At 40.3% G+C, this 21,305-nt stretch overlaps 4 protein-coding genes across 7 annotated transcripts in view; 3 read left to right on the top strand and 1 right to left on the bottom strand.

Annotated features, from left to right (window-relative positions):
* sphkap (SPHK1 interactor, AKAP domain containing) overlaps window positions 1-4,781 on the top strand; it is a 126,763-nt gene extending 121,982 nt beyond the window's left edge. For 2 of the 3 annotated variants that reach the window (XM_056374071.1, XM_056374072.1), the window contains 5 exons: window positions 309-470; window positions 1,497-1,580; window positions 2,581-2,630; window positions 3,153-3,337; window positions 3,583-4,781. In XM_056374071.1, coding sequence (XP_056230046.1) covers window positions 309-470; window positions 1,497-1,580; window positions 2,581-2,630; window positions 3,153-3,337; window positions 3,583-3,741 — 640 coding nt within the window. In that variant the 3' untranslated portion in view covers window positions 3,742-4,781. The remainder of the gene's footprint in view (window positions 1-308; window positions 471-1,496; window positions 1,581-2,580; window positions 2,631-3,152; window positions 3,338-3,582) is intronic. The other variant, XM_056374073.1, reaches the window with a different exon arrangement.
* Window positions 4,714-12,755, bottom strand: daw1 (dynein assembly factor with WDR repeat domains 1). Its single transcript, XM_056374074.1, has 13 exons — window positions 12,650-12,755; window positions 12,359-12,431; window positions 11,623-11,767; window positions 10,816-10,874; window positions 10,606-10,728; window positions 10,364-10,463; window positions 10,092-10,199; window positions 9,424-9,530; window positions 9,156-9,258; window positions 8,458-8,572; window positions 8,164-8,240; window positions 5,895-6,057; window positions 4,714-5,499 (listed from the first exon to the last, which is right to left on the bottom strand). The coding sequence occupies exons 1-13, from the start codon at window positions 12,720-12,722 to the stop codon at window positions 5,465-5,467; spliced, it is 1,281 nt and encodes a 426-aa protein (XP_056230049.1). The 5' UTR covers window positions 12,723-12,755; the 3' UTR covers window positions 4,714-5,464.
* A 733-nt stretch (window positions 12,756-13,488) lies between these two features.
* Window positions 13,489-17,834, top strand: slc19a3b (solute carrier family 19 member 3b). The gene is made up of 8 exons (XM_056374177.1): window positions 13,489-13,638; window positions 13,852-14,031; window positions 14,371-14,533; window positions 14,725-15,028; window positions 15,245-15,396; window positions 16,234-16,426; window positions 16,992-17,133; window positions 17,406-17,834. Exons 1-8 carry the CDS (start codon window positions 13,489-13,491, stop codon window positions 17,556-17,558), a joined length of 1,437 nt encoding a protein of 478 aa, XP_056230152.1. The 3' UTR covers window positions 17,559-17,834.
* A 133-nt stretch (window positions 17,835-17,967) lies between these two features.
* On the top strand, window positions 17,968-21,223 carry slc19a3a (solute carrier family 19 member 3a). Of its 2 annotated transcripts, none has more exons than XM_056374578.1 (7): window positions 17,968-18,183; window positions 19,015-19,250; window positions 19,373-19,937; window positions 20,208-20,286; window positions 20,542-20,734; window positions 20,837-20,978; window positions 21,063-21,223. In XM_056374578.1, the coding sequence occupies exons 1-7, from the start codon at window positions 18,037-18,039 to the stop codon at window positions 21,210-21,212; spliced, it is 1,512 nt and encodes a 503-aa protein (XP_056230553.1). In that variant the 5' UTR covers window positions 17,968-18,036; the 3' UTR covers window positions 21,213-21,223. The 2 variants fall into 2 exon arrangements, with proteins under 2 accessions (XP_056230553.1, XP_056230554.1); XM_056374579.1 differs by having other exon boundaries at window positions 18,053-18,183; window positions 19,073-19,250.
* The last annotated feature ends 82 nt before the right edge of the window (window positions 21,224-21,305 follow it).

Raw genomic sequence — 21,305 nt, 5'->3', positions numbered from 1 at the left:
CAGTGCCTCAGGGGAATGCAGTTTGCTGACACAGTAAAGATATTGGAATGAATTAGCTTTCTTTTTATGAAGTGCATAGTTATTTCAGATTGCAAAGGCTTGTCATTTGTATGAAGTTACTGTACTATCTATCATTTTTAGAGCAGAAACTGTGCCGATACTGCCTTTTAAACAAAACTTAATGTTTGCTGAGGAGGAACAACGGAACAACACTGAAAAAAACAGCCAACGCTAACCACACATCACAGCAGACACTGTGCACATCTGGTCGATGGTTTTCCCACCATCTTGCGGTTTGCTTTCCCCAGCAGTGAGAGGGACAGGCCAGCTGTGGCGGTGGCTGCAGTAGTGAAGAGTGACAAGCGTTCTATGAGTGCTAGCAGTGAAGAGAGCATGGGAAGCTGGTCCCATATAAGCCCTGAGGATGATCCCCACGAGGAGACCAGTAGTTTTATCCAGCTGAGTGAGGGGTCAGTAACCGTTGCTCCTTGATGCTGCTCCAAACGCTGCCACTCTCACCCTCACCCCCACTCTCATTGGCCCATTGCTACTGACACTTACGCTCTCCTGTGCTAATGCCAATTTACTCCCTGCTGCTGCAATATCCACGCCTGCTGAGGTGGTGTATGGCAGAGATGTCACTCCACAAAACCCTCTCTGCTAGACTCTGCCTGCACCCCACGCACAACTACCTGCAGTATTGGGCTGCAGTGGAACAGGGCTGTGATCGCTCACATCAAAAGCCCTCTAGAGCAGAACATTTGCAACACCATTCTCTGCTTCATTAAATTCTCATTTGTTTTAACTACACCAACTTTTTCAACTTTTGCAAAATAGAGTGGAGTCACTGCTCTGTGCTCACTAGTTGAAATAAGCTAATAGTAGTAGTCAGTCTGCTTTCTCTTTGCCTTATAAAACAGATGCCATAATAATGGACCAAATAATATTAGAAATACTAAGTAAGTTAATTAAACTGCATGCTCAAATGCATTTATTTCTACAGGCATTGACGTGTAGATTCAAGAGGAAAGGGGAAGCTGGAGGGCTCCATGTGCTCAGTGTGGCAATGATATGAAATATCAGCTTGTTGCTTAATCAGCTGCAAGGGTAGCTGTGCACCACCATAACACTTGCTGCTCCTTGCAACCTCTCCATCTACCTGCTTAATTTAACTCCACCTCATCTCTGATCCATGTTGTGACACAAGGGCGTGGCTGCCACCACCCCTGACTGTGCACCCTATCCCCCCTAAACTGCCTCAAACTCTCCTCATCCTCATTCAGACAGGCTTGCTGCCAAACAAAAATCACCAGCTCTCCCACCTTGAGCGTCCAATTCTGCTGCAGCTGCTATTTATATGTTAATCACCAGCTAACGAAAAACATGACCTGCATCACTGCACCTGGTTATTGTTCTCTTCACAAGTCAGCAATTGTGTCCGATGTCTTAAGAGGACATGCAAATGACGCTATCTCTTAATTTTTATTGGTTTACAGGAACGGGACCAGCAGCGCATCCAGTCTAGGCCTGGCAGACCTAGATACTTTTTCTGATGTGCCCACTCAGAGCACAGTAATCAGGTAACTGTCACAGGCCAGTGCTGAAATATTTCTCATTAATGTGTCACTCTGATGCCCATAATGACATTTTTTTAATACGACAGAAAGTATATTGCTTTTTCTCATGTCCTCATGCAGTGTGCAGCAATCCGGTGACACATGACTGTGACAGGCTGCTGGACTAACATGATGATAGCTAATTGCATATTCTGTTGTCATTCTACCGCAGATAACAAAGTTCTGCATCTACAGTCTGCTGCATTTCTACTATTCTGTTCTACTCTCTCCCATATATATCTTAACTGTAAAGTTTAAAACACATTCAGATTAACAGTATGATATATATATATATATATATATATATCTATATATATACATATATATATATATATATGTATGTATATGTATATATATATATATATCTATATATATACATATATATATATCTATATATATACATATATATATATATATATATATACATATATATATATCTATATATATACATATATATATATATATATATATATACATATATATATGTATGTATATGTATATGTATATGTGTATATATATATATATTATATATATATATATATACTTAAAAGAATAGTTCAACATTTTGGGGGATGTACTTATTCACCTTTTTGCCGAAGATGAAATAGCCCCATAAAAACAGAGTGTGTTGTTCTTAAAATTTCAGTTTCTGTGCGGATTCAACAACTAAGATGTAACTTGTGAATTAGTGAACTTCAGAGGTGCTGGTAGGCACAGTTTGTTGCCTTTGCACTGAACCAGACTAGCTGTTTTAAGTATTTATGTTAAGCTTTATTTAAGCTAAGCAAACCAGCTTTTGTCAGTAGCATCATATTTCATCATTAAAACAGTGTTATCAAATTTCTCATCTAACTCTCGGCAAGAAGGTGAATAAGCATATATCTCAGAATGTTGAACTATTGCGTAAAGTGATACTGTATGTTACTATAACTTTCAACCAGTATGTCTTTTTCCCCCCTCACAGTGAGGAGACAGAGAAAGGCCATCTGGCAAGAACTAAGGAGAATGTATTTGGTAAGTATAGTGATGGATTCTCATGTCATCTCAATGTTATCAACTTGTTAATTACTCACCTCCTCCTTCTGCTTTAACGTCCCCCTACTCACCAAGAGTTCTGGAGTGATTCGGAGTACAGCATGTGCTGGGTGTGTGTGATTAATCCCTCAACTGGATGTGCTTGAGTAGAGGCGATTCTCTTCTCTGAAATAAGGAGAGTCATCAATAATTTAAAAGGGCCCAAGTTACAGAAGTGTCTCAGCACAAAGTTCATCTTTGTTTAATGACTTACACTCCAACAAACATTACCTCAAAGCAAAACTGAGCTCAGGATATTTCTATTTTATGAAGCTGATCGTACTGTGTGATTGTATGTGAAGCTTTGGCACACTGGCTTTTGATGTCCAAGCAAGTGTAGAAAAGAAAGAACTGTCTTTGCAGGCCTGCAGTGCTTTGATGGTGAGAACATACTTAACATTCAAGGTGTGTTATGCAGGGATGCCCTCCTAATACAGTATGTCCCATCATCTTTGATCTCAGAGAGCAGCTCAGTGAGGACGGCAAGCGGCAGTGGCAACCTCAGGGAGCTGTTGGTGGTAAACTGCGACCTCGAGCCAGAGTGCGTGGACTCGGAACTGAGGGTGGCCCTGCAGTGGATCGCTGCCTCCGAGCTGGGCCTACCTGTGCTCTACTTTATTAAGTCCAAAGAGAAGAGGGTTGCAAAGGTAAGCACAGGAAGTCAAATAAAAAAAACCTAAAAGTAGACTGTTACTGATGACATTGCTAGTCATTCCCATGTTCTTACATTCTTGTTGATATTGTTTATTGTATATTGCTCCAGTATTTGATAAAATGTCAGATTACATCACCTCTTATGTAACATATTGGTAATTTCTTAAAGAAAAGATTTACACATACTTGAAGTTGATGACCTTGCATTTATTGTTTGATTCATTGTGTCTTCTCTCAGTTCCAGAGGGTGGTCCACCTCATGTCTCAGAAGGCGTGGCGGATCGCAGACTTGTTCAGTGCTGTGGTTCAGTTCTGTAAGCTACATGAGAAAGAGAAAGAGGAAGAGGATGGCAGGTCTCTGTCCAGCCTGTTTGATTGGCTTTTGGAGAGCCTGTAGACCAGATTAGCTTCCTCATCCCGCAAACAAAAACTCACATGTTCAATCATTCACCCACACTTCTAACATGTTCCTAACTGTTTTCCCAACCCTGTATCATCACACCAAGTGTCGCCTACTGCAAGCTGAAAGCACGACGCAATCAGCATACTTGAGAAACTCACACTGCTCACCCCTTTTCTGTGGAGGTCATGCTTTTTGTCTGTTCGCAGCCATGAATGGACCAGTCTCCCTTTAATAAAAGCATGTTTTTGTTTCAGATTCACCTCTCTAGTGTGAGACACAAAGGCAGAGTAAACTGTAGGCATACGGGTTGGACATTCCTCTTGGAAGTGAACCAGCCTTTAAGAGATTATAGTCAGCAGGTTTTAACTGCTCTAGATTATATATATATATATATAAATATATATATTTACAGATTCTCACTACCAAATTATGTTTGTTTATTTATTTATTCCAAATGAACACACAGGAAGCAAAGTACCAATAGATGATAGGAAAATCAGGTTCCATTCTCCCCACAACTTGACATGCTCACACCTTTTGTATCAAAACTACTTTGTAAAAGAGGCTGTTGAAATGGAAGCCCAGAAAAGCCCACTTTTTTTGTTAGCCAATTAGAATTGCACATTTGCTTAGCATAAGCAAAATGTCCATATCTTTGTTGTGTTCATTAGCCAACATACCACCTCTGTTGTGACCTTGAAATTCAGTTCTAAGTAAGTACGCCATCTTGTTCATGTTACTTGAGAACTGATTATTTTGGATAGCTGTACTGTATATACTGTAGATTTGGAACTGCTGCACCTTGGAGTAGTGGACTGCTCTCTTTAGCTTTTACTATGTCAGAAAGACAGAGTAAGGTTTGTAATGTTGAATTTGTATGTGAATTTGGTCTGTTTATTTCTCTACTTAGTGGTACTCTAGTGTTACATCAGCATTGGGAAAAAAAGCACACGATTCAGCTGTAAACTCTGTCACAGTAGAACTGAATGTATTTATCTTTTGACATCAATAAATTTCTGTGATGTGAAATACAAGCAGTCTGAATCTTTCTTTAACATTCAACAGAAATGCAATGAACACTGGTTAGTAGCACATTTATCCACATTAGTATTACACTATATTGCCTGGTTTTCCCGAAAGCATGTCACAGATGCAGTGAGACTATAAAACAACAGCCATATGATCTTTTGGGAAGCTAGGAAGCTGTTAAATAAACATTCATCATTGTATTGTGCTTTCAGAAAATACTGCTTTGTACACATCACAGAAACATACAAGGCAGTGGGAACCAAAATATAAAAATATTATTACCTTTGCTAGCTGATGGTGGGCTCATGAAGATGAAACATAGGCAAACCTTTACAGTAATGCTCGTGTGAGTCCAGCTCATAATTGCTAAAATTCTCTAATATTTCCAAAAGCCGTTCCAAAATTGTTGTCGAAGAATTCAAACTACTTGAGATGACATTTACCATACTGTTAACGCCATATGAAATGAAAAGCCAGGTCTACTGGTCAAGCCCAGTACCAAGTTAGTACAGTACAGATTTGCAAAACCACTAAAACTTCACATATCTGCTGTAAACCAGACTTTTACTGTACCTCAAAGTGACTAAAGATGTTACACAGTGGATCATACAGTACATGGTAAACACACATCGATTTTTGTGTCCATGTATAATGCCCGCCGGAGCACGTGATGGGTTAAGGGGAGGGGTCAGTACCAGATCCGGCATGTGTTATCCTTGCTGCCTGCAGGAGCACAAACGCAAACAGGTGGTTTGCACAGAGGGACACAGCTGTGACACTTCATCATGGAAAATGTGCAATATCTGAATCAAAATCGCTTTATTCTCCAAATGTACAATGTACACAGGAATTTGACTTGGCGAAATAGAAGAGCACACTAATGTTAAATAAAACTGAGGATCAACCAAGAAACATAATTGAAAAAAAAAAACAAATAAAAATATATATACAACTTAATTACAAAAAACACTGTGGCTGTCAGCTAGGAAGGTGGCGCCAATACAAGCAATTGGGAGGGCTGGCAAAGAGAAGTGTATTAGCTGCTCAAGGCTACATTTTATCAGCACACAGTTGTCAGCTCCATGTGTAGCTGTCAGATATGGTATGTGTGTGTATACCTGTAATGATGGTGTCACCCTCGTAGTTGAAGACACAGGAGAAAATCTCGTCTGTGTGCCCCTCCAGGACTTGTAGGCAGACTCCAGACTGAGCATCCCACAGACGAGCTGTCTTGTCTGAGCTGGCAGTCAGAACCCTGCTGCCCTGGGGGTTGAAACAGATCTACCAAGAGAGTTCTAGTCAGGAGAGTTGGTCTTATTCAGAAGTGTGCTACATGAGCGATAGAATGAGCAAGAGAGAGTGCTGAATACAAGATTATGCCAGATGTGGTTTAAATGACAAAGGCAGGTGAGAATTTAGTGAGTTTAGCAGACTTTTACCACGTCAGCGGTATTATTCCACACAGGTCATTCAACTTTATATACATAAGGAGGATAAAGGCAATGATGGCGCTACTTAGTGATGAGTTTTCCAGTAGAGTATCATGAAAATCATGGCTGAAGTTGATCATGTTAAATCCAGGGTTTATTGTTTCATGAATGGTTTTATATCCCCACAGTGAGGTAAAGGTAGGGATGATTAAATGAAGCTGGCTCTAGATGGCCATGAAAGTAAAGTGTGTTTTTATTAAAACTCTAAACTGAGCACGAAGGAGCATCCCCAGACAGGAAATGGAAACTGACTAGAGAAGAAGCTGACAAAGATAGAAGACCGGAGAGAGAAGATGAGTGGACGCTAAGAAAGGCACAGAAATGGAAAGAAGACAGATTGAAATTGATGGAGAGAAAAGAAAATTCAGGAAAGAGTAAACAATAAGAACAAGGTAGAGACAAAAAAGACAAAAGTTGTATCCCAATTCTAATCTCATGTCTTAAATATGGGTTTCACACTGCAAAAGTTGTTATTGTATACATACTAAAATTGCTTGACTTTTAAATGTGGTACATCTGCCGAGGTCATTGTCCATAAAATTGAATTGACTGTTGAATTGCTCTGTGTTTTTCTCTTAAAGCTTCTGTGTTCAATGCAGTTTGAAACATTTGAGATAGACTTAAATCGACCAACATAGCTGTAGCTGTTTTTGGGCAAATACTGCATGTAAATGCGCTTAACAAATTCCATGACAATGTGATGCAATGTGAAGTTAAAAGTAAAAGCCAATGGAGCATCCAAAATGGGAAGGATTCATCTAACAAAACATTTGAAAACAAGAGGTCTTGTGAATTCCTTACATGAAATACCACATAGAATCCACAAAAACATGCATTCGGGCATTTGAATTTCCAGGATTTAAAATAGGATAAGGTAGCAAGGTGAAGTAACAAGAGGAGAGATTGAGGCGACATGAAAATAAAAATGAAAGGGGGGAAACAAGGGGCAGACACAGAGCGAGACACTGAAAGAGAGAGAAAGACCTGTGAGAAAAAAATAAAAAATATGGTCATGGTTAAGAAGCATGGAGGGGAGGGGAGAAGTGTCCTGTTAGGGAGAGATTAGTGTCATAATCCTCTGGAATCATCCTCCATCCAGCCTGTTTATTACTGACTGCCTGATGTGTTTCAGTAAACAGAGGTAGCTCCACATCCCCTCATACATAAAAGCCCACTGCAGGAAACATATACTCATGCCCAGCACAAAACCTGGAAAAGACTAAATCACTCCCATTAAATGACAAGATCAGTTCAGGGTCAAACACACACACACACCCGATGCCAAAGTATTTGTTTGTTTGATTTTACTAATGACAGGCCATGTTACACTGGGTTATAAAGTGGGTTTTGATCATGTGTGATTACATGCGATGGCATGGGCGCAACATTTGGTGCTCAAAGGCTAGGTGAGACCATGCTCACTTATGGTCAGAGATGAAATAGATGGTATTTATCATCTCTCATGGAGCTGTTCGTAGAAAACATTGAAAATCTACTTTGAAACCTAGAGATTTAATTAGTCAGATCAACAGAAGCATCACTGTAGTGAAAAGCTTAAAAACCTCTCTATTCAGACAGACTTGCTGAGCTATACTATGTGAAACAATAAGCACCAAACTGCCTATAGCCTGGACCTTCAACTTCAGCATTCTACGTTACAAGTTAGAATAATAGGATACCAATTTAGCTTATCACATAAAATACTCATGTTTTTTTTTTTCAGATTAACAAAAAAAAAAAAACCCTGAAAACAAAACTCCATTGCAAAACTGATGCTACCCTAAAGCTAAAGCTACCCTGTAAACGACACAAATTTTGGATCTCTATGGTGACATAAAATAACACAGAATAACACACAGGATATGGCTGAATAGCCATTTTGGGTCTAGTGATTTACCTTGGAGATTTCTCCATCATGGCCCTCTAGGGTCAGGAGACACTGATGTGTGGTTGCACTGAACACTCGCGCTCTACCTGACAGAGACATGCATGGTCGTTAATGTACACGTACTGTAGTTTTTTTACTTGTCAAAATGTTGTTATTCTTCAAGAGAACCAAAATATTGGGATGTGGAGGACTTGTGGCATCAGAAAAAAAGACCTCTTTGTAATTCTAAAATAAACTTTGGGCATGAGATCAAAACACAGTGAGGAAAAAGTTTAATAGTAATGTAAACTTAAATTTTCTCACCATCAGCGGAGGCAGTAGCAATGAGCTGACCACTTAAATCAAAACACACATCCAGCACCTCTTCTTTGTGTCCAACTAGGGTGGCCACACACTTGCCACTGACTGCCTCCCACAACTGCAAATACATACACATAGCAAAAAAGTGACACAATTAAACACATAAACACAAAACTGGAACACACACATTCATGTGAACAAAGATATACACAGTCTCATAAAATATGCTTGCATGTAGCTGTTAGCTGTCTTAAGTGGCTTTATTTTAACCATCTCCCCTGGAGGAATCCAGTGAGGTGGATAATTCTTTCTTGTGAGCATGACTGATCTTGGCATAATTAAGGAATTAGGATTTAATTTTTCTCCTTGAAATGATGGAGACCTTAGAGACAGGAAGTGGGAAGTGATGGAAAGTGGGAAATGGACGAGAGTGAATATGAATGACAAGAGGAGCCATGTATCTCAAATACCGATCTTTTGCAATAGTTTAAAAAGCTAAATGAATGACTGTCACTATGAAACTATTTCAATGGGTTATTATTACTATTTAAATACAATTTAAGCCTATAAGCTTTTTGGATAAATAACTATTTCAAAGAGTTAAATTACACACACACACACACACACACACACACACACACACACACACACACACACACACACACACAGGCTTTAAAGTCTTTGGATAGATGATAGCTCACCTTGCAGGTTTTATCCATGGAGCCTGTAACTATAAGGGAACAGTCCCAGTTAAACTGAACACTGCAGATTTCCCCCGTGTGACCGATCAGAGTGTGGACACGTCTGAGAAAAACAGAAAGCAGCATAAAGTCAGTTGTGTACTCCTGTTTGCAGAATCTATAGGTGTTATGCATGTGCTGTGCAGTAAAAATCATAACACATATGCCCAAGTCACACACAAATGCACAGATCAATGCATACATTGTGATAACAATTATGATGTCTGACCTTGCTGAAGCAACGTCCCATATAACAACTGTGTGGTCGAAGGAGCCAGTGACAAGTTGATTTCCCACTGTGTTAAAGCACAGAGAAAGGACCTCTGCAGTGTGATCCTGGATGGAATCAAAGAGAGAGCATTATCCCTCACAACTGTCTCACTTGCTCTCTCCCTCTTATCTCCCATTATGCATGAAAATGCACATCAAAAAGGCATTATTATTTATTAAAATAAAAATACAGACTTTGGCCTTACTGGTAGATGTTCAAAGTCTTGAAATAAATAAATAAGAATTTGCATATGCTTAAGATTCTACGCTCAATTGACTGCTGTCAGCATGATTGATTCTTCATGGTGGGAAGTGCTGAGAGAACAGAGAGAGCTGCAAAGAGTTGCTCCTCATTGAGACAGAGCCAGGCAGCCAACTAGTCACACTATGGACCCACGTGCAGTCTGCACATCAAGAGGACTCCCTACTCCCCTGGGTGCATATATGAGGTGGTAAAGATGCTGGCCATCAGCAGAGGTAACAACACTCACTTAAGCATTAATTACTCTAAGAAGAAAATTAATAGTTAATTACTGCATTATTAATGAATGGATGTGCGCCGTGCTTCCAGAAAAAAAGAGCAAGAGAAGCATTGAGGCATCGGGATAAGAAAAAAAGACAACTCACATTCAGAGTGGCCACTTCCTCCCCAGTCTCCACATCCCACAGCTTGGCAGTGGCGTCCATGCTGCCTGTGGCCACCAGTGTACTCTGAGGGTTGAACGCCAGGCACACCTACACAATACAAAATTCCCTTTTATAGTTACTGGTGTTGGATTCTGCTACAAAGCCAGGACAAAAACAGGATTTGGCAGAGACTTATTTATTATCTAAGCACTAAACATAACACCAAAGTAAACCGTATTTGAATATAAGATAAAACAGATTGTTATACATACTATCTCTGCGATGTGTCCGCGAAAGGTATGAAAACATTTGCCCGTCTCAGCACACCACAGTTTGCAGGTTTTATCGAAAGAGGCGGTGGCGATCTTGTCTCTAAGTTTAATAAAGAGAAAAAAAGCAAAGAAACTATTCTAATCTATCTAAGATGGAAAGCTCTTTTGAATGTGTAAATAGTGTAAAATAGAGCAATGCTGTTCTTCGATGCTATGAAAGTTTTGCTGAAACTGCTCATTACCCGTAGGGGTTATTGAATGTAATTGCATACACCACGTTTCTGTGACCCTTTAGTGTATGCAGCTCTGTGCCTGAGGCCGTGTCCCAAACTCTACATGTCCTGTCATAGCTCCCAGTTAGAAACCTGCAGAGTGAAAGAGAGATGTAAATACCAATACAACAAACGAAAACTCCAATGTGCCACACTTTTGTGTGTTGCATATAAACCTACCTTGACCCTGATTTGTCAAAGGCAACATTTGTCAGTGGCAGTATGTGTGCCTTGAGATCCTGCAAAAAAAGCCCAGAGATTAGAAAAATATAACCTCCAAGGCAATATAGTTATTAACTTCATTCATCATTAAGATTACACATGTAATATCCATCCATATATAATTAATCTCACTTTGATGTAATGGGAAGGGTCTCCCTCCTGGCTCAACAGTGATGGAATGATTTTCTTCCCTCACTGAGCTCAGAGAGAAGAATCTCCCCAGTTTTAGACACAGGCAAAAAACTATACCCTAACCTCTGAGCAGTTGTGTTTTATATATTCCATAACACTCTAAGACAGGCACTTTTGTTATCATGTTAGCTGTTTCCCAATTGTAAGACTTAGTAACCTAACCACTACTGCTCTCTAGTGCCTCTATGGAGAAGTCACTGCTAATTTCACAACTCAAACTCCTGAATTTCCACAGATGAAAACTAATATACTGCTGTAATTAGATGATATTGCTAAAAAAGGCAACATCCCAAACCTTTTCAACTGGATGTGTGGAATGCATTCAAACAACACATCCAACCAGCATTTGTTTTAGTCCCTCAGTGATGTAAAACATAGATGTGACAAAAGGGTTTGTGCCAATACAAAAGACAAAGAACTATTTGTAATTGTTTCACAAAACTGTACCATAGATTTTACAACCTGCCCTGGGACATTAATTAGCAACACACTCTTAACCAATATGAGCTACTTTATTGAATCTAGATGGCAGGACAAGGTGCTGGTTTGTATATAATGAGTCCAGTGTCTGACCTTATAGAAACAGAACCTGTGGTGGTTCTGCTGGCTCTGTTTCTGCTGAAGTCGAAGGATCAGCTGTTTGACCTGATCAGCCCGGGACTCTGTGACCAGAGGCTCTGAATGCCTGATCTCTGCCACCAGCTCATCTGGGTTTGTCCTGCATGGTGGGAAAACGCATGTTTTACACATTTTTAATCATCAAATGTTAAAAAAAGAACACCTGAAAATGATATGATGATAATCATGATAATGATGATTTCAGAAACTATGTAAAGAGGATCTGTTGGAGATTAAATGCAGTTTAACAGGCATTCAATTCGTTCAGCCTTTTACCCAAAAAAGTATAGGAAACACTCATCTTGTTAGATTTATGCATAGAAAGGCAGTTCAGGAGGACAAGATTGATTCGAAATGTGGTATCAAGAACAACTTTCTAATCTATAAAAATGTCACAATCGCATCAGAAACATAGAACAATACATAAACCGGACTGGTGGTACGTCACATTAAGGAGCTACAAATCTACTGCAACTAGTACAATTTACAACACATCTTCACTTCATAGTGTTTACTATCACATTCGTTCAGTGTAGGTATGTTTAGTGATCAGCCCTACCATTGTATGGAGCGCTGAGTTATTGAGCTATTTGGAAATATGTCTGGCAAGTTAAGTAATAAAATGGTAGTATTTAAGAGAGATGGAAAGCAATAACACTCGTAAAGATGGTAGAGGATACATCTCACTCACTCTGGGGTCAAACCCAAAAGGTCGATTGATTTGGTCCTCTCGTATCCTCCTCTCTCATATTCGAGGATTATACCTGACAGCAGAAAAAAAAAACATTTAGAGCAGGAAAGGCCGCTCATGCCGGCTGAGCTCTGTAAAACAGCGATATATGATGCTAATAAGTCCGATTATCAGTATTAGAGTAGCCAATGTAAGGCTACGGCAAGTTGTTGTCGAAGTTGAAGCTACAGCAGCAGCATATTCCCATGAAAAGAAAAAAATGTGACAACTTAACTTGTGTAAATGTATTACCTGGAGGATAATATCGGAGAAGAAACCGCTTGAGTTTCATTTTGCTGTGTGTTAAGACGTCTTCACAACACATATCAACAAAGAGTTGCCATGGCGACTGACTCGCTCGAAGTGCCCGTGTGCATTCATCACGCATGCGTAGTACGAACATAAACAAACCAGCACTTGAATGTGAAGTTGGTTAAACAGCTTATGGTTAAAATACCCTATCTAGGACATTAGTTACCGCTCCTGTATTTTCACGTACACAAGGCGATGAAGTACAGTACACTGGCAGACGTGACATCCCCTGGGTTTGGCCTTTATATGGTGGTGTTAGAAGTAGGTTAAACAACAAATATTACGTCACTGCTTTGTACATCTGTTTGTACTCTTAGTTATATGATTGATTAATCAATGGCTAATACATTCTTGATGATAGTTACCCATGCCTTTATGCTGTAAGGGAGCCATCCTATTCCCAGGCTCATTTTTCCTGCCTCTGCCTAACAACAAAAGGTTTCATTTCTCTCTTTAAATTGTCTCATGTCTTGTCTGATATAATCTGTCACAGGCCCATGGCTTGTACTGATCACCAAACCTGAAGAATGTCTGATTTCATCACATTTCAGCTATCCCTCTGTTTTCCTACCAGCTCAAAGTCTATCACTCATAAACTTTGACTAAGGCACGTGTAGATCATAAAGATTATGTGTGTATGTTCTAGCTACTGATGAGTAATGATAGGTTCAGGGAAGCTCACAGCGCTTAGGGGATAGTTCAGGTAGTCAGACTGTCGTGGTGGCCATAGGAAACAAAGAACAAACACGGTTTCTGAGAAATTCGGCCGGGGTGAAAGCATGGGCTGTTGTGCAAAGCTGAAGTCATCCAGTTGGGCTTATCCCACTGCTGTCCTGTCACTCTATGGGTTTTTTGCTAATTGCAGAGTAGCAGAGCCCTTCCTCACACCATACCTAATTGGACCACACAAGAACATCTCTGCAGAAGTGGTAAGGACAGCAGACACAGAGATTCCCATATTTACAAAAAATTTCACGCAGAGTTACTGTACAGTCTGTAATCATTAAGTATTTTAGGAGCACTTATCTGAGATTAACTGCTGTCTAGTTTTGATCGACAATGAGATATGCATGGCATGGACAAGACAAGGAACCAGTGACTCTAGATCAGCATTCTTGTTCTATGTTGCTTTCTGTTTACAGGTGACCAACTACCTGTTCCCAATCTGGACATACTCCTACCTGGCCTTCCTTTTCCCCGTCTTCCTCCTGACTGACTTCCTGAGGTACAAGCCCCTCATAATGTTACAGGGGCTATTCCTCGTCACCAACTATGTCCTGCTTTGCTTTGCCCCAGGTCTGCCTGCTATGATCTTCCTTCAGGTCCGCTGACATTTTGATAACTTGTATTGAAAACATTTGAATAGTAATAATGTTCCTGATGTAACATTAAAGTTTTAGTCAGAATAATCAAAGATGCAGCACTTATACTTCAGAAATGCACTTGTTGCTGTGTATCCTGATATCAAGTTTATTGAAAACCAAAAATATCTTATTTAGATAATACAAAAGACTGTAATCCTTCACAGGCATAATGTGGTATCACTGCACTGCTGCATATTACTCATGAGGAACTTGTAAAAATAGAATACATTATGTAATGCATTACTGGTACAAGGGATCACAGGCTACAATCTCTTTAAAACTGTTTCCCATCAACAGGTCAACTATGCTGTAGTGACTTCCACAGAGGTGGCCTACTTTTCCTACATTTACAGCATAATTCCAGTTGAAAATTACCAAAGAGCCACTGGTTACCTGCGCAGTGCCATGCTGGCTGGATATACATTTGGTGCCGGCCTCGGCCAAGTGCTCGTCTCCCTTGGTAGGGCTTCCAAGCCTAAATACACAATAAATAAAAAAATATTAGATGTACATTGTATCTCTGTATTTTCCTATACAATGAATCTGCCCTGCCTGCATAACAATAATGACTGCTAATGGAATTACTGTATGAAAGTACTGCACTGCATGAAGAACTCTAAGAGCTGAAGAAATATGAACTCTAATCAACAGGAGTGGACTACTTCTACATCAATGCTATCACTCTGGGGATTGTGAGCATGGCTTTTCTCGTTTCCTTCTGGTTGCCAATGCCCCAGAGGAACATGTTCTTCAAAGGGAAAAAAGCTGCAGCTGTGCACTCACAGTCCCAGCAGGAGGGGCCACAGGGAGCACAAAGGCCTGGGGAGCAAGTGATGGATAAGGAGGGAGCTGGCTCAGGGAAAGAGAAAATGGAGCATAATGGCAGCCCTGGCTGGTGCAGCAGAGAAAATGTGGCCACTGCAGGTCATCTACTCTGGCAAAGCTTCAGGGAGTCGTACTCTTCCAGGCATTTCCTTTTTCTGACTTTTTATTGATACACTTTTAGTATAGCTGTGCTGAGCATGCAACTTTTTCACACTTTGTCCTGAATCATAGTTTAATGCATTTAGCAAATGAGCAAATTAGATGATTTTTGATGTATGTTTTTTAAAAAATGTTTATTGTGTATTCATACCGGATCATAATCTTTATCATAATGACCACCCTGCAGACATTTAATCTACTGGTCCCTGTGGTGGGCTCTGGCAACAGCTGGCTATGTTCAGATCTTCAACTACATCCAGCTGATGTGGGACCATATAGAACCATCTGCCACATCATCCATCTACAATGGAGGTGTAGAGGCCGCATGTTCTCTTGTAGGTAAGTCTGCTGGTACACTTGACTTGAGCTGTTTCAGTCTAATTCAGTATCACCATCAACTTACATAAATATCGCCATCCAAAACATAACCATAGAAACAGGACAAACCACTTATAAACTAAAGATTCAAGTGTCCTAAAAAAAAAAAATTGCAAGATAACATGCACAAAAGCACATTTAATGAAAGAGTGAAAGTTGCTGTTGAACACTGTAATCTCACAGAGGATCAGAAGATTAACAGAAGCAGGGGATCACTGACTTTCACTTGAGTTTAATTAACACAGGGGGAGAAGACGGTGGCTGCAGCACAACTGCATTATATAGAGCAAAATAAAATTTAACTGTTATTAAAATCTGCTATGTCTGATGGCACATAGAGCTATAAAAACTTGCAGTTAAAAGAAAACAATGGTGTCAATCTTGGTTATAGGGGGTACCTGATTAAATGGAAAATCTGTATTGATTTTGAAAGGGAATAGCATCACTATGGTCCTGTTGGCTCACTCTCAACCTGGCTCAGCATTAGAAGAAGAAGAGTAATTGCTTCAATTAAGGAGATAGAGTTAGAAGGTAATGGGTTCTCTGATAATTGCTGATTCCATGAGCCGGGTGAAAGTGGTTCATCATAATGGGCAGCTGCTGAGGAGGCCAGCAAAGGCATGTGAGAGCAAGAGGTTTTGTTTAGAGGCCATATTCCCCTTTATACCAGTGTTCAAGGAAAAAAAAAAAATGTTAGGATTGATGAATGAATCACAACAAGGATGCACAGACACATTTGAGGTGATGTCCACTGAATGACAGATTAATCACTTCATTTTTTTTTCATCCACGGGCCAGGTGCTACAGCAGCCTTCTCTGTGGGCTACATCAAGGTGACCTGGGCCATGTGGGGAGAGCTGGCTTTAGGGTTGTTCTCAGCAGTAGGGGCAGGTGCTGTGTTTCTGATGGCGCTCACCAGCAGTATCTGGGCATGCTATGTTGGTTATGTCATATTCAAATCCTGCTACATGCTTCTCATCACCATCACAACGTAAGTTCACTGGAGAATTCCTCCGACCAAACTATTGTTCTCCAGTTCCATGGTAGCTTTCTCTAAATTGCTCCTCTCTGTAGATGGACGAACAGTAGAGCACAAAGCCTGAAATAACTTTCTCAGCTCCTAAGAGGGATTGTTACGAGGATCCTTCTGTGAAACAAGCTCACTCACAAAGAAGGCTGGTTTTGGATTAGGGCTGCAACTTCAACTAATCTGCCAGTTCTTGTCTGCTTTCTCCATTACTTGATTAATCATTTTGTGCATAAAAACGTAATAAAATGTCAAAACATTACATATTCATTGTTCATTCCAAAGCCCTTAGATAATCAATTTACAAAGAAATACAACAGTGAAAAGAAGAAAATGTTCATTTAAGAAGCTGGTAACAGCAAGTGTTTGGTATTTTTGCTTGAAAAGTGAGCCAAATAATTCACTATCAAAATACTTTCTGATCGGCATATTATTGTTTCAGCTCTTTTTTGCATTACCTATAAATATCTATGACACTCTTTGTCTATTGTAAGCTCTCTCAGAGGTCATATCCCCTTTGTCCTTTAAGTTTTCAGATTGCATCTAAACTCTCCATGGAGTGCTATGCTTTGACATTTGGGATCAACACTTTTGTGGCCCTCTCACTGCAGACCATCATTACGTTCGTTGTTGTTGATGAAGCTGCACTTGGACTGGACATTGTGTCGCAGGTATGTATCCACTCCCCTATACACATCTTACTTCTATACTATCTTTGGCAGAGCATGGATATCGATCATTAAAGCCTGTTGGGGTAAACTCAAACTGAATTAAGAATGTACACAGCTCCAGCTTTCTGCTAGATAACAAACACCAAAATGTGAGGAAAGAGTGACACCTGGTGGTTATCATTAACTGTTGCATCCAGACACGTTACATGTAGATGGATACTTGGCATGACTGAAATAGTAACATTGAGTATGACAGAAACCTCTCTCTGCAGTTCATCATCTACGGGAGCTACTACGCTACCATCTCGGTGCTCTTCCTGATCCGAGGGACCTACACCGCCTGTGTAAATCGTCACAGGCCTGGGCAGACAGAGGCCCAGGAGCAAAGGTCCAGTGTGGAGGTGATCGCTGCTGACCCTTTCTGACCAAGTTTAACAAACTGTTATAATCTGGACAGCACTAAATGAGCAGGTGATTGTTTCATTTGTTGATTGGGAATAAAATAAAAATACATCACTGTAATATGTGCAAAACTGAGCATCTTATTGCCTCAAAAATGGTGCTCATAGACACTGCAATGTTCCTTAGTTGCTGACTGATCCCATGAGTGTTTTTCATATCATCTCTACAACTTGCAAGCACAATAAAAAACACAATAAAGCTGCAATTATCAATGATTAGTGAAGTATATTAAAGATAAAGCCCTGATGTGTGTCTGTACCTGTTTAATTTGTTACACGTGTATCTTGGCCAAGGCTGTGCTGCTCTTTGACTGGGTTATTGATTGACAAACCGAGCTCAACACTTAGTAGTTTCCCACAATGAGGCAAGACAGAAAGAGTAGCACACTGACGAACACAACACACCTGAAACAGGCAGAAACAGGCAGAAAAACGGCAGAAGATGGAAGCAGTTAAGAGCTGGAGGTCAGACTGGAGGTATCCCACCACTCTGCTGTGCATCTATGGATTCTTCAGCACAGTTAAACCCCTGGAGCCTTTCCTCATCCCATACCTGACAGGGCCGGACAAGAATCTCACAACAGAGCAGGTATTAAAGCAAAGACAAACAACTACATTGGTTAAGCAGAGAGTTAAGCAGATCATGAATCAGAGAAATATTATTAAATAAATAAATACAAAATAACCAAGCTGGTGAATCACAGTAAAGTTAAATACAATCTCTCCAACAGTTTGTAAGTGTATTATAAATCCAGTCACCTTAGAATCAAAAACTAATCAGTTGATATTGTATTTAGATTTCAGTGATTAAGTGTTCACTAACCAAAGTCTATCAGTTTAATGTTTTGTATTCAAATATCTTCTTTAAGATTAGCTAAAGAAATATTCACTATATTTACTATGCCTACAGAGCTTGTACTGCAAATAGGTATGATATGAACATTATCTATAAAGTTATTATAATGCTTAATATTATTCTGAAAATCCCCTCAGCAACAGCCTGAGCAACATAAACACAAAGACAGGTGATCTGCAGTGAAAGATCATGCCATAAATTGGGGACTTGAATGAAAAATAAAACAAGAATAAGTGTTCTGACATCATGTAAAGATCAGATTGAGCATCACTGTGGAAACTCGAGCTCTGTTGCCTAAAATCAACATTATTATTATTAACATTCAAGTAAACCTTCTGCATTCAGGCTTTTTATGTATGTTATGTGCACACATGTGCATATGAATGACTAAAGAGAGACAGAACAAGTGCGCATTTTGTTTTGGCCATCGGACTAAAAGTGTCTCTACTAAAGATAAAAACAAACTTTTGCCCCTTGAACCTTGCTATGAAGCAATACAGTTCCCGTCTCATATATATACACTCTTTCACATTTATCACTCTCAAACTACTGTTTCCTCATCAGGTTAATAATCAAATTTTCCCCGTGTGGACGTACTCCTACTTGTCTGTGCTGGTGCCAGTGTTCCTGCTGACGGACTGGTTGCGTTACAAGCCTGTGGTGGTGTTCCAGTGTGTTATGCTCTTCATCACCACAGCGATGATTCTGTGGACCAAAACTGTAGCAGCCATGCAGGCCATGCAGTTCTTCTACGGGGTGGTGACAGCCAGCGAGGTGGCCTATTTCTCCTACATCTACAGGTACATCTTCATCTACTGAAGGTCAAAAGGCAAAGCATGGCACCAGTACTGCCAGGTGTCAGGGAACTGAATTTTGCATTATTGGCACAGATATGACATTTTGACTGTGTTGTTTATTACAGTGTAGTAGATCTGAAACGGTACCGGAAGGCCACCTCTTACAGCCGCAGTGTCCAGCTGCTGGGGTATACGGTGGGCTCTGTTCTGGGTCAGCTGCTCGTCAGCTTCGACCTCATGTCCTACAACAACATAATGGTGCTTACTCTGGTTCTCACTGGCATCGCTCTCCTCTCTTCCTGTCTCCTGCCAATGCCAGAGCAGAGCATGTTCTTTCATCGCAGACATACAAGACAGAAAACAGCAACAGAGGCAACAAAGAGCGACAGAGATGGGACTGTGGATGCAACAGAGCACACAAGTAGAGTAAAGACCTCCTCGGAAGACACGCGAGATGAAAGGGTGGACATAAGCAGAGAAACAGAGGAAGTTGCTGTCAAAGGACAAGATGAAAAAGTGCCTAAAGCTGTGGACTTTGAGGAATCGGTTGGTGCAGAAGGCTGCAGCCAAGTTCTCCTGCAGCTGTGGAGGGACTTCTGCCAGTGCTATTCCTCCAGACAGCTGCTGTACTGGTCATTGTGGTGGGCAATGGCCACCTGCGGGTATAACCAGACTGTCAACTATGTGCAGGTCAGTTGTGAAGGCAATATAAACGTAAATGTAAGATAAATAAAAAGTGAAAATTTAAGGTTATGCTATCGTGAAAATGTAATATACAACCATTGCACCAATCTAAAGCACCAAGTGTGATTGCAGCAGATCAAATTGTGCCACTCCTTCCTGGTCAAATAATGTACAGTTGATACACCTGCAAATGAAATTCCAATGTTGGATATGATTAAACGCAGGAAATCCAAGCCGCGATACACCAAAAAAAGTAATATACAATATACCCTGCAGGTGCTGTGGGAGCATGTGCAGCCTTCTCAGAACTTCAGTATCTACAATGGAGGCGTGGAAGCGGTGTCCAACCTGTTGAGTAAGCAACATCAGATAAAGGTTTTCAGGACAGAATACCGATTAGGAAAGGAAAATCTAGGCAAATCGAACAGACTGTCGCATTGTTGTGGCCACTGTAAGGTGTTCTACTAATACACCATATTAAGAGTAGATATATTTGTTTTCAAAAAAGGAAAATGACTTAGCAGCTTTTGTTAGATATCCAATTCATTTTCTTGCTGCGTATTTAATTGTCTTTTCTACTACAATAATCCTAAATGGATGTGTTTTTCAGGTGCAGCTACATCTTATGGTATAGGCTTCACTGAGGTGAGATGGGAGAAGTGGGGAGAGCTGGCCCTGGGGGGTTTCTCTGGACTTGGGGCAGCTGCACTTTTCCTTATGACGTCAATCAACAACATATGGGTCTGCTACACCAGTTACGTCATTTTCAAGTGCCTCTACATGCTGCTGATAACAATAGCCATGTAAGAATTTTAAGTCATTTGATATAAGGTGGTTTACATTTTATCCCATGATACAGAGCTAATACCTGTGAAGGAAAAAGAACATTTAAATCTTCTTCTTAGGTACCAGATTGCAGCTGACCTGACGATGGAAAGATATGCACTAGTCTTTGGAGCAAACAACTTTGGGGCACTGGTTCTACAGACGATTATCACTTCTGTTGTGGTTGACAGTGGAGGATTGGGCCTGGCCATCATTCCTCAGGTGAGTTATCTGATCAGAAAACATGTGCAGGCAGAAAAAGTCTTTATACGTGCACTTATCACAAAATCATGTGCTCTTTTGCAGTTCACCATATACTCCAGCTACTTCTCAGTCATTGCCGTTCTTTTTTCACTTCGGGGACTGTTTACCATTTGGAAAGCGCAGAGAAACAAAAAAGAGACAAGTCCTCCAGACAAAAACGAATCTCTCGTCCTTGACGAACACACATTCTGACACTGCAAGCTACGATAATCACTCATACTTTAGGTCCTCACTGTGGCTACATTTGGGGGAAGAAAAAAAAAAAAAAAAAAGCTTCAAATTACT

The sequence above is a fragment of the Seriola aureovittata genome, chromosome 4 (genome assembly GCF_021018895.1).
Source record: "Seriola aureovittata isolate HTS-2021-v1 ecotype China chromosome 4, ASM2101889v1, whole genome shotgun sequence".
NCBI lineage: Eukaryota > Metazoa > Chordata > Actinopteri > Carangiformes > Carangidae > Seriola > Seriola aureovittata.
This window is presented reverse-complemented; position numbering and strand designations above follow the sequence as displayed.

Bases quoted from the DNA above. Each gene is read 5' to 3' on its own strand.
- slc19a3b (XM_056374177.1), top strand. From the start codon at position 13,489: ATGGGCTGTTGTGCAAAGCTGAAGTCATCCAGTTGGGCTTATCCCACT. The intron at 14,032-14,370 runs GTCCGCTGACAT...TCCCATCAACAG, and splicing joins CTGCTATGATCTTCCTTCAG to GTCAACTATGCTGTAGTGAC. The intron at 16,427-16,991 runs GTAAGTTCACTG...TTGTCCTTTAAG, and splicing joins CTTCTCATCACCATCACAAC to TTTTCAGATTGCATCTAAAC.
- slc19a3a (XM_056374578.1), top strand. From the start codon at position 18,037: ATGGAAGCAGTTAAGAGCTGGAGGTCAGACTGGAGGTATCCCACCACT. The intron at 19,938-20,207 runs GTCAGTTGTGAA...TATACCCTGCAG, and splicing joins AGACTGTCAACTATGTGCAG to GTGCTGTGGGAGCATGTGCA. The intron at 20,735-20,836 runs GTAAGAATTTTA...TCTTCTTCTTAG, and splicing joins CTGCTGATAACAATAGCCAT to GTACCAGATTGCAGCTGACC.
- daw1 (XM_056374074.1), bottom strand. From the start codon at position 12,722: ATGTGTTGTGAAGACGTCTTAACACACAGCAAAATGAAACTCAAGCGG. The intron at 10,464-10,605 runs GTAATGAGCAGT...TATTAAACTTAG, and splicing joins ACATTCAATAACCCCTACGG to AGACAAGATCGCCACCGCCT. The intron at 8,241-8,457 runs GTGAGAAAATTT...TGTCTCTGTCAG, and splicing joins TGCTACTGCCTCCGCTGATG to GTAGAGCGCGAGTGTTCAGT.